The following is a 16,958-nucleotide window of genomic DNA, read 5'->3' as shown; positions in this document are numbered from 1 at the left end:
CGCGTTTACTTGTGAGTAGGTGAACTTGCCTTAGTCTGTTAGAAAGGGCAGGCTGAGAGGAATCCAGCAACACCAAAATAGTCCTGATCCAATGAATGCAGCCCCCACAAAACACCCAAGAAGGAGGCCCCTCCCTCCAAGCTGGCAAATGTATTGAGCCCTACAGAAAGCAAAACTAAGCCACATGGTCACATTTACTCATGAGTAAGCAAATGTGCCTTGGCTCCTGGGCAAGTCAGGCAAAGGGAAATGTGAGGCCATCAGAATGGTCCTGATTTGATGCAACCGGAGCTCAACAAATGCTCCAGAAGGCAGCCCCCCCCCCCCATAAAAAGAATGAAACAGAGGCTTGACAGGGTAAGGTGAATTTTTTTTTCTTTCTGTTTTAGGCTGCAATCCTATCCACACTTTCCTGGGAGCAAGCCCCACTGACTATAATGGGACTTACTTCTGAGTAGATAGGCATAGGATTGGGCTCTCAGACTTGTAAAGCCAGATGGGTCCTGATAGTGATATGCTTGAAATATAAGAAGTTAAATTGAACTGGGTACTGGATAGGGGTGAAAATCTTACTGATTCTTGTTTTGTTTTTTTTGTTTTTTGTTTTTTTTTTCGGGGGGGGGGGGGGTTATTGCAGGCAGGCTACAGAGAAAATTCACTTGATGGAACAGGGCTGACTTCCCCTTATTTATTTGTTTTACTTTATTTATAATTATTTATTTTAATTTGCTTTGTGATGTGTCCTGGATGGATTGTCATTCTAAAAAGTGGGTCCCAGTGCTCAAAGTTTGAGAACTGCTCCAATAAGGTGTCAGTAAGTTGACACCCTGGGGGGAGGTGACACCACTAGTGACCAAAATCACTAAAATCACAGTTTGTAAAAATAATACCATCATGTTATATATCAATCAATGTGTAATTTCATGCAGAATGCAATGAAACAAACTGTGTTGAAATATCTTTATTCTATCAAAAGGTACAGCCAAGAAACCAGTGGGGGCGGGGCGATGGTAGATCACCACGCCCACCACCTGGAGTGTTGCCCCGCCCACTGCATGGAGGTGAAGTGCTGTCCTCCTACACCAGGTGATGCAAACCTTAGTGACGCCACTGCTGTCAGGTCCAAGAGGAAAAGGGTGAAAACTGGTTACAGCTCCTTGTCATTCCCAAGCCTTTGAACAGTGGTATAGCAAATGGGGGTGGGGGAGTTACACCCCAGGTACCAGGTACCAAGCCAGTAGGGGTACCACATGGTTGATCTGAAGTTTTAAATGGCCTTCTTTAAAGAAGAAGCTACTCGGCCAAGTTGGGTGGGCTCAGAGCTCCCAGCTGTTGCAGAACTAGGAGTGGGTGGGCCTTTAAGAAAGGGCTCAGAGTGGCTGCACGATTGCAGCCACATCAGAACCTTTTCCAACCTGCAAGCTCGCAGCCATTCTGAGCGTGGTTTGGGAAGTAATTGCACACATGATGACGTAACCTAAATTACTTCCATGTGAGGGGGCAGTATTTGTTCCTGCCCCACCCCTGGCAGCGCAGTGACCAGGACCGCCAGTGGGTGACATGAAAATGTAGACACATTACTGACAATTACTTCAGCGTCTGTTGCACTCAGTGAGGTCACACCACGAGGCACCGCACCAGGTCCAAGAAAAGGTAGCAGCACCACTGCCTGTGAGTGAGAAGTTATAGCGGATTCAAAGAACAACCACTGTACCTTATGCTTGCCCATTTTTTTGTACTGTGCTGATAGCAATCAATGGGACTGGGCACAGAGAGCCTAACAATAACTGTTGACTGTAAGGGAAGGATGGGGGGGGTAAAGAAGTATATTTTGCACATGCCTTCTGAAGCTGAGCTGGGTGGCTAAGCAATGGTGTCATATATACTCACCAACAGCCGCAGACCTCAGCAGCCCCATGTCTGGGGCAAAGCTCCATGATGGCGCCCCCTGCGGGCTATCGCCACCCCCATGCAGAAATCCGCCCTCCCTATTCACTAGAGGTTCACAAAACCTTGAGCAATGCTTTCGGCAAATTGGAAGCACAGTTTTCACCCCGTCAGAAGCCTCAGAGAGGCTTCCGCGGGGTCCTCATGGCCGGCGCCTGGGGCATCTGCCCCAGCAAACCCAATAGTAGGCATGCAACTGCTCACCAACTCTCTCTGATGTAGTAATGCTGAATAGGGGTCAAATCCCCATAACCAGCCCACCTGAGAGGCCAGGTTGGAAATGCTGTTCTTGGTAGAAGTGTCATTGATCCCTCACCCATCCACTTCAGTGGTAAAGGGGAAGAATTGAATAAATATGATAGCGGCGCATAATGTTCCTGAACCAAGTTGGCAGGGAAAAAGTGTGCACCAAGTATGGTACCTATCTCCTACCTGTAATGACGCCTGGGTCCCTACCATTGCCTGAAAATCTTTTGTTTGGACTTGGTTTGTGACAGCTGTGTACATGTATGCATAGCATTGGGGCTATACCAGGAGAGCATGACCCAGGCCATTCTCATGATATACATATGAAGAGGTGTATGTTAGTTTGGGCACTGGCCTCCAGAACAAAAGAGTTTATTGCCACATTGCAGGTGAGGTGCAACACCATAAAGGCACGCATCATGAACTGGGGATGAGCAATCAAGGGCAGGCAAGGCACAAGAGAAAGTCCTTGATAAGCAGTACTCTGTGGTCAATGTCTTCCATTGAGCTTCCTGATATCCAGGTGCAAAGTCTGCAACAGATGCGAATGCCCAGAGCACCATTCTTTACAGATCAGCTGTAAAGATTAGCAGCAGCCTGGCTACCCATGGTGGGGAGGGCTGATGCATTCTGCCAGATCCAGCATGCAGGCTGTAGTTTGGCAAATGCGGAACTAATGTTTAATGGAACTGAAAGTTCTCATTTTTGAAGACTGTGAAATTGAGGTGTGTTAAATTGAGGGTATCATAGTGATTGTGGTTGGAAAGTCCCTTGGACAATGATAGCGATACAAATGCTGAGATGCTTCAAAGTTAAACCAGTACCCTGCCAGCGGTAAGTGTCACAAACGTGCCATAAAGCATGTTACTACTGCCCGAACGGTTAATTCTCTTGACCAAGGAATTAAGTCAGATAGAGGTTAAAAGAGAAGATGTTTCAGACCTCATTGATAAATTAAAGATCAATAAGTTATGCCTTGATGGCATCCACCCAAGAGTTATTAAGGAATTGAAGAATGAAGTTGCTGATCTCTTGACTAAAATATGCAACTTGTCCCTCAAAATGGCCATGGTGCCAGAGGATTGGAGGATAGCAAATGTCATGCTGATCTTTAAAAATGGAAGGAGCGGGGACCCGGGAAACTATAGGCCGGTCAGCCTAACATCTACGTATACCGGGTAAGATGGTGGAATGCCTCATCAAAGATAGAATCTCAAAACACAAAGACGAACAAGCCTTGCTGAGAGAGAATCAGCATGGCTTCTGTAAGGGTAAGTCTTGTCTCACAAACCTTATAGAATTCTTTGAAAAGGTCAACAGGCATGTAGATGCGAGAGAACCCGTGGACATTACATATCTGGACTTTCAGAAGGCGTTCGACACGGTCCCTCACCAAAGGCTAATGAGAAAAACTCCACAGTCAGGGAATTAGAGGACAGGTCCTCTCCTGGATTGAGAACTGGTTGAAGGCCAGGAAACAGAGAGTGGGTGTCAATGGGCAATTTTCACAATGGAGAGAGGTGAAAAGCGGTGTGCCCCAAGGATCTGTCCTGGGACCGGTGCTCTTCAACCTCTTCATAAAGGACCTGGTTGAGCAGTGAGGTGGCAAAGTTTGCAGATGACTCCAAACTTTTCCGAGCAGTGAAGACCAGAAGTGATTGTGAGGAGCTCCAGAAGGATCTCTCCAGACTGGCAGAATGGGCAGCAAAATGGCAGATGCGCTTCAATGTCAGTAAGTGTAAAGTCATGCACATTGGGGCAAAAAATCAAAACTTCACATATAGGCTAATGGGTTCTGAGCTGTCTGTGACAGATCAGGAGAGAGATCTTGGGGTAGTGGTGGACAGCTCGATGAAAGTGTTGACTCAGTGTGCAGTGGTAAGGTGAAATTTTTTCTGTTTTAGGCTGCAATCCTCTCCACACTTTCCTGGAAGTAAGCCCCACTGACTATAATGGGACTTACTTCTGAGTAGACATGGGCCCACTGTGGAGCTACACTCTTCACCAAGAGATCCCAATCTGGGCTGGCCAGAATGGCAGGATGTGAGGCCATTCAGTGTATCAGCAGCCATGCACAGGCCATCAATTCCCCTTTGCAATAGCCACTGGAGCAGAGGTTCCTACATAGGGCATCTATCAATGAAGGGCCAAAGGATTCTCCTTACCTACAAAGATCCCATTTTCATAATTCTCCATTGTGACGGCCTCATACAGGCACCTTTGGTATGGATTCAGCAGAGCTCATTCTTCACGGTTGAAATATAGAACAATCTTCGCAAATGAAATCGGACTCTGAAAGAAAAAGGAGACGTTTCCTTTTAGCCAGTCAGCCTCCCAGGTTATGACTGCATTTCAGAGAGACAATCTGTCTGTTTTCTGCATTTCTCTCTTAAACTACAGAGGAGGATTCTGACTACCAACCCAATGGAGTCCTAAGGAAAGCAACAAGAAGGAGAAGAAAAAGAGAGGGGATGGGAGAGCAACTGCTCTGAAGGAGAAAAGAAGAGGGAAAATGCAAGTGGGGGGAAGGAATGGAGGTAGATTAGAGGATCCCTGGAGAAGGAGGGGAAAATATGGAGGCACAGGGACAGGGTAATAGTAGAAGGGGTTGGTAGAAAGGAAGCACATGTGGTAGAGATGGTCCAGACTGAGGCAAAGAGGCTGTGGCTGGGAATGTTCCAGGAGGAGAAGCCCAAGCTGCAAATCCCTGCAAATCTCCTTTACCTGGCCTGGATGAGTGGCAGCTGTTTCTGTTCTGATTCTGTGTCTCTGCTTTCTGTCAGGGAGGGAAAGGAAAACTGCATTAGGTTTTAAATCTGGTATACGTGAGCTTCATGAACTTGCTTGAATTCCTAGCCACTATTTGAGGGGATGGCTGCAAAGGTGACTGGGAAGAAATGGGGAGGAATGGATCGATATCTCTTAACCCTGATGGCTAGAAGCTCCCTATCTTCGAATGCAGTCACAGTCTTGGCTGCGAGGAGGGTCGGAAAAGGACCCTTCCCTCTTTATTGCACTGGGGGCCTCCAGCAACCACCCTGATATCTGGCTCACAAGAACAGATGGTTCAGTAGGGAAGGCCAGGCCTGGTTGGGGGATGGCAATCACTGGGGGGGTGTGTGTGCACAGGATCCCCAAAGAGGGATGCATCAGGGCTTCATTAGGCCCTGTGGCTGCCAGTCCAATCACAGGCCTCACTTCGTGGGGCAGAAGGAGAGTCCAGTGGGCCCTTTCCTTTTGGCTCCCCTAAGTGAAACCCCAGAGCCACTGCTCCGTGTCTTCCTCGCTCTGCCATCCAAGACCGTCTCATTCCATCCTTCACTAGGCTGCCTCCAGTGGCCTCCATACACCTGCCCACAAGCCCTCCCTCTCTCACTGGGCTTCCACCAGTGGCCTCCTCACATCTGCCCACAGGTCCTGCCTCTCTCACTTGGCCTCTGCTTGTGGCCTCCACACACCTGCCCACAGGCCCTCCCTCTCTCCCTGGGCCTCCACCTGGGGCCTCCACACACCTGGATTTCTCTCTAGTTGTATCTCTATTTACAATGGTTTTCTCATGAGGGGCTGGAGAGTTCCAATTCAGGAAAGCGAAGGGTTAGTCCTGGGCCCATTCAACCCAGTCTTTCCCCCTAGACAGTGGTTCGCAACTGGTGGTATGCATACTGGTAGTATGCATTGACCTGTGCTATCTGTCAGGACCCCCCAGAAGTGATGTCATTAATCTAGAAGTGATATTATGGCAGGAAGTGACATCACCAACCAGGAAAAGTTTTAACATGCATAGACAGATATGAATTTTGCACCATGTATCAAAACCATATACACATGCATTTGTGCATATGTAGGCTGTTTATCTGGTTATTCCACATGCTCATAAGAAGCTGTGGCAAACTTTCTACATTCGTTGTAATGTTGAACACTTCTATTGTCACTAACCAATTACTGGACCTGTCTTGAACCATGCATATATTAAAATTAATAGCCCATAATCACTTTATTTCTGGTTATTCAAACAAGTAGTTGCTCTGATATTTGGGAAAATAAAATGTGTTTTTTTTTTGTCTAGATGTTTTGCTAGAAAATTAATGCATTTGAGATGTGATTATCTACCCTTTAATTATCATAATTCTAACTCTCCTGCTACCTTTCTAGACACTATAGAATAAAGATCACAAATAGCCAAGCCTGAAAACTGTTATAAAAATCCCACTTGTTGTTCACAAGAAATTCTGAGCATTAGGCACCAGTAGGACTATATTAGTCTTTTGTATGTTTAGGGTATATTTGCAGGGGCTTTTTTTAACATTTCTTTAAACAAAGAGACAAATGACCACACAAACAAAACGAATATAGACATAATTTGATGAAGTCTGCCCATATCACCTTACAGTTTAGGTTAGATTCAAGCTGCACCTGAAGAGTAAGTTCCACTCAATGCAGTGCACATTTAAGTATTGAGAAGAGTGTGGTCTGCAAATTCAAACTATGAATCAGACAAACTAAAGCTCTTACTCCAATTGCATTCTGTTCTCTTAAATAAACACTTTGTGGTGCCCCAAATCATCATAAATATCTCCACCATTGTGATGTCCATTTCCCAGTCTTTTAAAAATGTTCATTAATTTTGTTTTCCAAGCTTGACCAAGTAAGAATCTATTTCCACTGAAGAGGGGCAATCACAATATAGAGAAAGCACACAATACAGGAATACAAGAAAGCAGCAAATCATTAATAACGCTGAGCAAAGAACACTGGTAAAGGCCTACACTTAGAAGTTGAAGTCAAGCCTAAATTCAGTGTATCAACAGAGACACCTGACTTTCCAGAAAGGATGTAGGGAAAGTGATGCTCCTGAGACAATTCTGTGAACAGAAACATGAACATCTATGCCTGGAAAGATGGCCTGATTTTCAAGATGGTGGCGTTACTTGTGCTGCTGTTTAGTCTGCAACCGCGCACTGTGTGCAAGACAAATTCTCTGATTTGTGCGGCATTTGATCCCCTCCCTGTTTCTCATCAGTTTTATCAGCCGAATGACCTTGTCGTTGGAGAAATTGCTACGCAAATCTTCTATTTTCATGACCATACTCCTTCTTTCAATGAAGAACCCACATGGACATTGATTGAGGAATCTGTGTAAGACTCTTTCTTGTTTGTTTGTTTCTTTTGCATTGTTTCTAGCCAATGAAAGAACACAACATTTTTTGGCCAGTTGCCCTGTTTTTGAGATGATGTTCCTGTTAGAACTGTTCTCTGAACACATCAAATGTCTTATCTTTAGGTTCTTTCAGCACAAGCTTTTAAATGTTTATTCAAAAATCTCATATGTTGAAAGGGACTTGCAGCTCAGTTCTATGCATATTTAGTCAGAAGTAAGTCCCATTATGTTCAATGGGACTTACTCCAAGGTAAGTGTGTATAGGATTGCAACCTTTCTCTGTCTCTTCCTACACATTTGTCTTCCTTCTTTTCATTTCATTGAATTGATTTAAATTTCAAACATACCGTGTCATTTTAGTCTGTCTGTAATTATCACCACTGTGGTCCCATACATTCATGTTCTATTTCTATATTTTCCATTCAAATTTGGGAGAGTTTGGTTAAATTTCTGTCTTCAGCATCTGTGCATTTGCAGTTCATTATTTGAGTTAATCCTCTTATGAAATATACCGTTCTACCACATTCATACATTATGAGTTTTGGTTTTATTTCATGTTTTCTGATTCATTTACTATTGTGAGGCAGAGTCATTAAAAGGAAAAAAAATAATTGCTTGCATTACAATAGAAGGAAAATAAAAAGGATTCCCTGTAAAACATTCAAAGCTGCAACACAGCATCCCATGCATAAGAAAATATGAAGCTGTCTTATACTGGGTCAGGTTATTAATCTATCAAGTTCAGTATTGGCTACTGTAAACAGTAGTTTTCCAGGAACTTTCTTTAATTATCCCCCCCCCCCCGGCCTTTATTAGAGATGTCAGCTACAATCCTATCCACATTTTCCTGGGAGTAAGCTCCACTGATTATAATGGGACTTATTTCTGAGTAGACAGGCATAGGATTGGGCTCGTCATCAGTTAAATTGGAGGCCTCATACATGCCAAATAGGTGATCTGTTATTGATTTGTTGCATCCCTGTTTCCCATACACAAGATCTTCCTATTTTGGTCAATGTTTCTGTAGAATGTAGAGTTGCAAGAACCTTAAGTTTAAAGAATGCAAAATACAATGCTTATGTTCCTTGATCTGTCACTCGTTTTCTTCTCCTTGCAGGTCAATGCTGAAAAACTACCAGCATATCTTGGCATTGGCATTTGCTGTAAAAGAGATCAATGAAAATTCCAAGATTTTACCAAACATTACTTTGGGATTCCACATCCTCAACAACTACTACACAGCACAGATGACCTACAAGGCCACCCTCAGTTTGCTTTCCACACCACATAGGTTTGTCCCCAACTTCCGATGTGGCACTAAGAACATTCTGATAGCTGTCATCGGGGGGCTTCTTTCTGAATCTTCTTTTAACATTGCCACTCTTGTAGAAATCTACAAGCTTCCACAGGTAAACTGTGTTTGTGGTAGCACACCATTTCATGACTTATGATTTATAAATATCTTCCAAATCCACGTGAGAAAAGGTTATACATTTTCTTTCAGTTCACTTATGGAACATTCTCACCAGCCCAAGGTGACAAAACATTATTCCCTTCCCTGTATCAGATGGTTCCAGATGAAAAGTTTCAATACATGGGAGTTGTCCAGTTACTTCTGCATTTCCAGTGGATGTGGGTTGGGCTCATTGCTGTGGATGATGATAATGGGGATAGGTTTTTACAGTCAGTGGTGCCAATGTTCTCCCAGAATGGCATTTGTGATGCCTTCATCCTAAGAACACCCCAACGGACATATGCTGCTGACTTCCCAAACTTGCTTCTAATGCAAGAGGAAAAATATCCAGTTCTGGCAGAGAAAAATGTCAATGTTTGCTTCGTATATGGTGAACCTCCATCCATGATAGTTTTGAGACTATTTATGTCTGTGTTTCATGTGCTTTCTTTGCCTCCACTGGTTAAAGTGTGGATTGTTACATCCCACTGGGATTTTGCCAAAGTGACTGTAGAAGAGAGTTGGGACATGCAAGCATTCCAGGGTGCTTTGTCCTTCTCAATTCACTCCAATGAGCCATTGGGGTTCCAAACCTTTCTTCAGTCTGTAAATCCTTCCTGGGAAAAAGGAGATGGTTTCATCCAGGACTTCTGGAAACAGGCATTTAAATGTTCAATTCCAATTTCTGGTGTGGTGAAAGAGGGTGACCAACTCTGCACTGGAGGTGAGGCACTGGACAGCCTGCCTCAAACGTATTTTGAAATGAGCATGACTGGCCACAGCTACAACATCTACAATGCGCTCCATGCTGTGGCACATGCTGTACATGCTGTGTATGAATCGAGACCAAAACAGAGAATATTGCTGGCGCGTCATAATGTTCAGCCATGGCAGGTAATTTTACCTCCTAAAACCCAGCTCTTTTTTCTCAGGTAGGTTAATATATAGCTGAATGGTATGGAGAACATTCTTCCAGATGTATAGAGTTCTAGCAAAATGAATAGCTGAATTGATGAATAAAAACAAATCACAAATAATTGTGTAGGTTGAATTAAGAAGGGAGTTTGTCCATGTCATGTGAATGAATCCAACAATTGTTTCATTTTCCCTTTGAACCTAGCTCCACCACTTTCTAATGAAGAACTCATTTAACAACAGTGTTGGAGACACAGTGCAGTTTGATCAGAATGGACAATTAGTTGGTGGTTTCAGTGTTACCAACTGGATCACATTCCCAAATAATTCTTTTGTTCGAGTTCGTGTTGGAAGGCTGGATCTGGAGGCTTCTTCGGGGAAGACGTTAACCATTGATGATGGTGGGATTGTGTGGCACAAAAGCTTCAACCAGGTAAGGCGACAATGCTAATCCTTTGGTTCAGAATTTTAATTTATTAATTTATTAATCACATTTTTATACTGCCCTTTCTCCAAGGAGCTCAGGGTAGTAAACATGGTTCCTTCTCTACTTTGATCCTTACAACACCCCTGTGAGGTGGCTAAGGCTCGGTGATTGGCCCTATAAGAATTGGTAAGTTTTAAAGGAGAAATGTTAACATAACTCTCAGGAAACCTGTTGGAAAGTTATATATAGCATAAGAATATGTTGAAAGGAGATTAATAATTATCTAGTCCAGGCCTTCTCAAACTTTGAGTCAGGACCCACTAGGTGGTTCATGAGCCAATTTCAGGTCGGTCCCCATTCATTTCAATGTGTATTTTATTTTGAATATATTAGACTTGATGCTACCATGATATGTGACTGCTTTGGGGGAAATGTTACAGATTTGTACTTTTAACAGGCTGCTATGTGTATGCTTTGAACAATGATAGTCAATGGGGCCTACTCCTGGGTAAGTGTGAATCGGATTGTAGCCTATGGGATGTTTGTACTTGCAGTTTGTACAAGCAGTTGTAACTGCTTCGGGGAGTTAGGAGAGTGGTTCTTCATTTTAAATAAATGTTTAAACTTACGCTTATTGTAAACTTTTAATTTACTTACCTAGGGCGCAATCCTAATCCCTTACGTCAGTGCTTTCCAGCACTGGCATAGCGGTGCCAATGGGACGTGTGCTGCATCCTGTAGTTGGGTGTCACTCACGGAGGCCTCCTCAAAGTAAGGGAATGTTTGATCCATTACCTCAGAGCTGCATTGTCCTTACATCAGTGCTGGAAAGCACTGACATAAGGGGTTAGGATTGTGCCCTTAATTGATTTGATTTTGTCTTTAGGGGGGTTTCAAAAATTTTCCTGCTTGATGATGTCACTTCTAGCCAAAATATCATTTCCAGATTAATGACAACACTTCCGGTGGGTCCCGTCAAATTGTCATTCTAAAAAGTGGGTCCCGGAGCTAAAAATTTTGAAAACCACCAATTTAGTCCATTGACAACATGCAGAATCATATGCAAAAGTACAAACTTCTCATTCTTCCCTATCAGCAGTGCATTATTAATAAAACATCTGTGGAATAAGACAGTGGTACAACAACTACCTGTTGTCTCCCTTTATGGTCATTAATAGGTGGTGCCCATTTCTGTGTGCAACAACAACTGCTTTCCTGGCTTCAGCAGGAAAAAGAAGGAGGGAGAGAAGTTTTGCTGTTATGATTGTGCTCCATGCCCAGAAGGAATGATCTCTGATCAGAAAGGTAGGACACTCAAAATGCACAGCCACTGCACATATTACACAACACAAAATGAGTAAAAAAAAAAATGATGCCAACTCACCTCAACAGCAAAACCAAAGGTGGGAAGAGCCAACTGATGTCAAAAAGCATATTACTTTCCTGGGGAGGGGGTAATAACACCAGTATGTACATGGTTGAATAATGTTTCATTCAGAAAGGCAGGCAGCCCAATCCAAACTGCGCTGCCAGTCCTGCAGAACATCAGCAGCAAAATAGATGACACTGAGCAGGGCCTAGGGGAGGGGGGTAAAGGAGGTAATTTGTATCTGGGCCCAGGAGCAAAAGGGGGGCCCAGGAGCAAAAGGAGGGGGCCCAGAAATTTACTAGGATCTGACATTTTCCTATCAACTCAGACTTGTTGCCCATAAGGGATTCTGGGGACACTACTATAATTGGGTATGCTGGGGACACTACCAATGCTACATGGGTGGGTAGACCTGGGCTCCAAAGACCTTTCTAGCTGTCTCTACCCTCCCCTTACCCTGCTTTGCCCCTCCCTCCCCCTTTTCTGCTCACCTGTCACCACCCTCCTTGCTCTGTTTCACCCCTCCCCCATTGCAAAGGGGCTCAAAAGAAACTTTGTACCCCCTGATGAAATTCCTCTCAGAGGCTCTGCCACCGAGTCACTGATCCTGGGGAATCCCTGCTCATCCTGGGATGACGTTGCTGCCTTCGCCTGTGTAGGGTTTCAAGGCGTGTGTCCTGGGACAGGAATGGCTTAGATTCAGCTTAGCCGGCCTAGGTTTGGACCATTAAAACTGGAACATATGTGGTGTGCAGCACAATTCTATCTTGCACTGGCTGGCTAGGAGGACTGCTGTAAGCAGTGCAAGATAAGGCCCCAAAGTGACTCAGCCAGAGGTAAGGGGAAACTCTTCCCCTTATCCCTGGTTACAGTGATGCCTCGCAAGACGAATGCCTCGCGCAACGAAAAACTCACAAGACGAAAGCGTTTTGCGATTTTTTTGGTGACTCACAAGACAAATTTTTCTATGGCCGTGCTTCGCAAGACAAATTTTTTTGCATTTTTTTTTGTTTTGGTTTGTTTTAAATCGCACAACCGTTAATACCCAGGATGCATTGAAGTTTTGTGCTTGAAATTTTTGAAATCCTCTGTACAGTATGTATGCCTTTAAAGAGCACTTAATAAACACTTTGTAAACCAAATTTCACTTTGTTCTGACTTTTTTTGCCCATAGGAACACATTAATTAAATTTCAATGCATTCCTATGGGAAACCGCGCTTCGCAAGACGAAATTTTCGCAAGACGAAACGACTCATGGAACGAATTAATTTTGTCTTGCGAGGCATCACTGTAAGCCACTGCAGCCCCAATGGGTCTCCTTGGACTTGCACCACCTCCAGACGTGGCATAAATCCAAGGAGAGTGGAACGGCTTGAAGCTGCTCTGCGCTGCTCGGGAACAGGGGCTAGGATCTGGCATATGAGCCGGGTCCCAGCCCCACCTCCTGCCCCCTACCCGCCCGCCTGCCTGCCCCCTGGATCACCCTCTTCTCCCCCTGCCACAGAACGCCTCCCTCCTGCCTCCTCCCCACCCGCTCCTGAGCCTTGTATGGGTTGAGCTTGGCCAATGAAAGGCTCCATCCCTGAGTCAGCACGGAGGCTGGATTCAGCCTCCGCAGGCCAGCGCACATTTGTGCACCGGCCCAGTCAACTCTAGAGGAGGCAAAAATGTGCTTTATGGCACATTCATGACCCTCCTGAATGTGAGGGAGAGTCATTCAGAGTCAAGGGTGACTCTGGATTGTGTCCTTAAGCACTTAGCATTTCTCTCACAGCTTCCAGTGTGTACACATTGGATTTTCTCGGAATTTTATCCCTAGTCGTATTGGAAGTGGATTGTGGTGGGAATTGGGGTAGGCCAGGGTGATTTGGGGTGGATTTGGGGTGTGTGAGTGCGGTGGATGTCAACAGCAGCCATGCAAACCAGATTCCCCCACACCTGGCCCATATAGAAGCACTGCATTGTCTGAGCTGGCCCTGGATAGGATTAATATTTTTTTTTTTTTGGCCCGCATGCCCACTGCCCATATAAGACCTTATTCAATAGAAACGGCTTCATGTCAGTTATCATAAACTATGATCTGGAGACTGGAAGCATCTGTCACTCTTTGGTTATGTCCTTTTTCAGGATTCCCAGCTCACCTTTCTTTGTAAGCTGTTACTTTTGGTTCCATAATCAAATTTCTTGAACTTAAAATATAATCATTGAAAGTTGTTCTAAAGCCTGAGAGACTTAATTTCCTCCTTGTTTTCTTGTTTTCTTTAGACATGGATTCCTGTGTCAAATGTCCAGAAGATCAGTATCCCAACAAGGAACAAAACAAATGTCTCTCTAAGCTTATAATCTTCCTCTCTTACGAGGAACCTTTAGGGAACATTTTAGTTTTGTTGGTAATTTCTTTTTCCCTGATCACAGTTTTAGTATTAGGAATATTTAGGAAACACCAGGACACCCCCATAGTCAAAGCCAACAACCAGAGCCTCTCCTACATCCTTCTCGTCTCCCTCCTCTTTTGTTTCCTCTGTTCCTTCCTCTTCATTGGAAGGCCTGGAAAGGTGACCTGCCTTCTCCGACAAACTGCTTTTGGCATCATCTTCTCTGTGGCCCTTTCTTCTGTGTTAGCCAAAACCATCACTGTGGTTCTTGCTTTCATGGCCACCAAACCAGGATCTGGGATGAGGAAATGGGTGGGAAAAAGACTGGCAAATACTATTGTCTTCTTTTGTTCTTTCATACAAGCAGGGATTTGTGTTCTTTGGTTGAGTACATCCCCTCCATTCCCAAATTTAGACATGCACTCGGTCCATGGAAAAATAATATTGGAATGTCACGAGGGCTCAGCTGCCATGTTTTACTGTGTCTTGGGCTATATGGGCTTCCTGGCCATTGTCAGCTTCACTGTGGCTTTCCTGGCCAGGAAATTACCAGACAGTTTCAACGAAGCCAAATTTATCACTTTTAGCATGTTGGTCTTTTGTAGTGTTTGGCTCTCTTTTGTCCCAACCTACCTGAGCACTAAAGGAAAATACATGGTGGCCGTGGAGATTTTTGCTATCTTGGCATCCAGCACTGGGCTGCTGGGTTGTATTTTTTTCCCTAAATGTTACATCATTATTATGAAACCTGAGCTAAATAATAGGGATCAGCTTATATTGAAAAAGAGTGAAAATACATAAATAGTTTTTCTCCATTTTATCACCATGATTTTTTTCTTCTTCAAAGATTTCAATGGGATGGAGAGGAGGCTGATCCTTCACAAAGCTACCATTCCTAAGGATTCTTGAGGGAATGAATTAGGGTTAAACACACTCAGATATGATTAAAACTGTCACGTCGATGTGTTCTCATTGTATGTTTTACTCAAAGCACTGATGAAAATCATCTACCACTGGTGCTTCAAGTTCTGACTGTTTAAGTATCCAGAAAAGAGATCACTTATAGAAATTGTGGCAGTTTTTTTTCCTCTTTATTCGAATATTGGAATACAGCCAATTTTTTTTTAAATTAAAAATGTAGAATAATGGCAAACAGTAACATAAGAGTAGTATTTCCATCAGTGCAACTTCAGCTTATGGTCATCATGGGCAATATTTTGTGAATAGTAAAATAAATGCCAACATTTCTTAAAAATTTGACTGCGTATGACACTTTATTTGGCATACTTTTTGGCCATTTCATATTATTTTCTATTCTAGTGGTTCTCAAAGTGGTGGGTCATGACCCACCATAGGAAGGGAAAATGGGCCATTCCCCTTTAAGGGGAGTGGCCCAAGAACGGATACCCCGACAGCGTCGCAGCAATTGCAGTGCCGCAGGGACCCAGGGGTATGTAGAAGTACCTGGGGTGATCAGGAGGCTTCCCGGAGGGTCCTGGAGCCTCAATTGGAGCTGGTTTGCATTTGGAGTGCCGATCGCAAACCGGACGTGAGCTCCGATTGCAAAACAAACATCACTGCAGCAGTTCATGGAGGGGGCTATGAGCCTCCAGGACCTTCCGGGAGGACTCTCAATCCCCTCCCCAGGTATGTCTACATACCTCTGGTTCCCTGTGCTGCCACAATCACTGTGACGCTGTCAAGGCACACCCTTCTCCAAGTCCCTGCCCCCACCACAACTTTCCAGAGGTTCTGGGAGAGTGTGAAACCATTGTTCAGATAAAGCATTCAGATATAGCTCTTCCTCCTCAACCTAGTCTTGGGGCACCAGTGGGCTAAATGTCCCCATTTTTAGAGGATTTCACCCCACGTGGAATTGCTGTCTGTAGATGCAGATGTGGGGTGGCCTGCTGGAGCAGATGAGTTCAGCTCAGGGGATGTAACAGGGCAGAGGGGGAGAGTGGAAAGAGGATGGAACAGGACAGGGATATGGAGGAACAGGAAGGAGATGAGGCAGATAATTGGTGGATCAGGCCCAGAAAGGGCAGGATTGGCAGCAGAAGCGCACGCTGAATCTCAAGCCCCTTTCCAGGCCTGATCTGTCTGCTTGGGGCAACATGGACTTGCACCAGCGATTGAGCTGGCGCAGGACTGAGTTACCTCATATTGGTTGCTGGGGCTTACCCCAAAGGAATTGAATTATTCCTTTGAATTGAATAATTTGAATTGAATAATTCCAAAGGAATTATTAAGGAATTGAAGAATGAAGTTGCAGATCTCTTGACTAAGGTATGCAACTTGTCCCTCAAAATGGCCACGGTGCCAGAAGATTGGAGGATAGCAAATGTCACGCCTATTTTTAAAAAGGGAAAGAGGGGAGACCTGGGAAACTATAGGCTGGACAGCCTAACATCCATACCGGGTAAGATGGTGGAATGCCTCATCAAAGATAGGATCTCAAAACACATAGACGAACAGGCCTTGCTGAGGGAGAGTCAGCATGGCTTCTGTAAGGGTAAGTCTTGCCTCACGAACCTTATAGAATTCTTTGAAAAGGTCAACAGGCATGTGGATGTGGGAGAACCCGTGGACATTATATATCTGGACTTTCAGAAGGCATTTGACATGGTCCCTCATCAAAGGCTACTGAAAAAACTCCACAGTCAGGGAATTAGAGGACAGGTCCTCTCGTGGATTGAGAACTGGTTGGAGGCCAGGAAGCAGAGAGTGGGTGTCAATGGGCAATTTTCACAATGGACAGAGGTGAAAAGCGGTGTGCCCCAAGGATCTGTCCTGGGACCGGTGCTTTTCAACCTCTTCATAAATGACCTGGAGACAGGGTTGAGCAGTGAAGTGGCTAAGACACCAAACATTTCCGAGTGGTGAAGACCAGAAATGATTGTGAGGAGCTCCAGAAGGATCTCTCCAGAGTGGCAGAATGGGCAGCAAAATGGCAGATGCACTTCAATGTCAGTAAGTGTAAAGTCATGCACATTGGGGCAAAAAATCAAAACTTTAGATATAGGCTGATGGGTTCTGAGCTGTCTGTGACAGATAAGGAGAGAGA

At 44.5% G+C, this 16,958-nt stretch overlaps 1 protein-coding gene across 1 annotated transcript; it reads left to right on the top strand.

The window, feature by feature from the left end:
• Nucleotides 1-1,007: 1,007 nt before the first annotated feature.
• On the top strand, nucleotides 1,008-14,692 carry LOC136653239 (vomeronasal type-2 receptor 26-like). Its single transcript, XM_066630147.1, has 6 exons — nucleotides 1,008-1,120; nucleotides 8,469-8,760; nucleotides 8,856-9,188; nucleotides 9,925-10,152; nucleotides 11,325-11,451; nucleotides 13,782-14,692. Exons 1-6 carry the CDS (start codon nucleotides 1,008-1,010, stop codon nucleotides 14,690-14,692), a joined length of 2,004 nt encoding a protein of 667 aa, XP_066486244.1.
• Nucleotides 14,693-16,958: the final 2,266 nt, after the last annotated feature.

Source organism: Tiliqua scincoides, chromosome 5 (assembly GCF_035046505.1).
Source record: "Tiliqua scincoides isolate rTilSci1 chromosome 5, rTilSci1.hap2, whole genome shotgun sequence".
NCBI lineage: Eukaryota > Metazoa > Chordata > Lepidosauria > Squamata > Scincidae > Tiliqua > Tiliqua scincoides.
The sequence above is the reverse complement of the archived record's forward strand: the minus strand, read 5'-3'. Positions and strand labels throughout refer to the sequence as shown.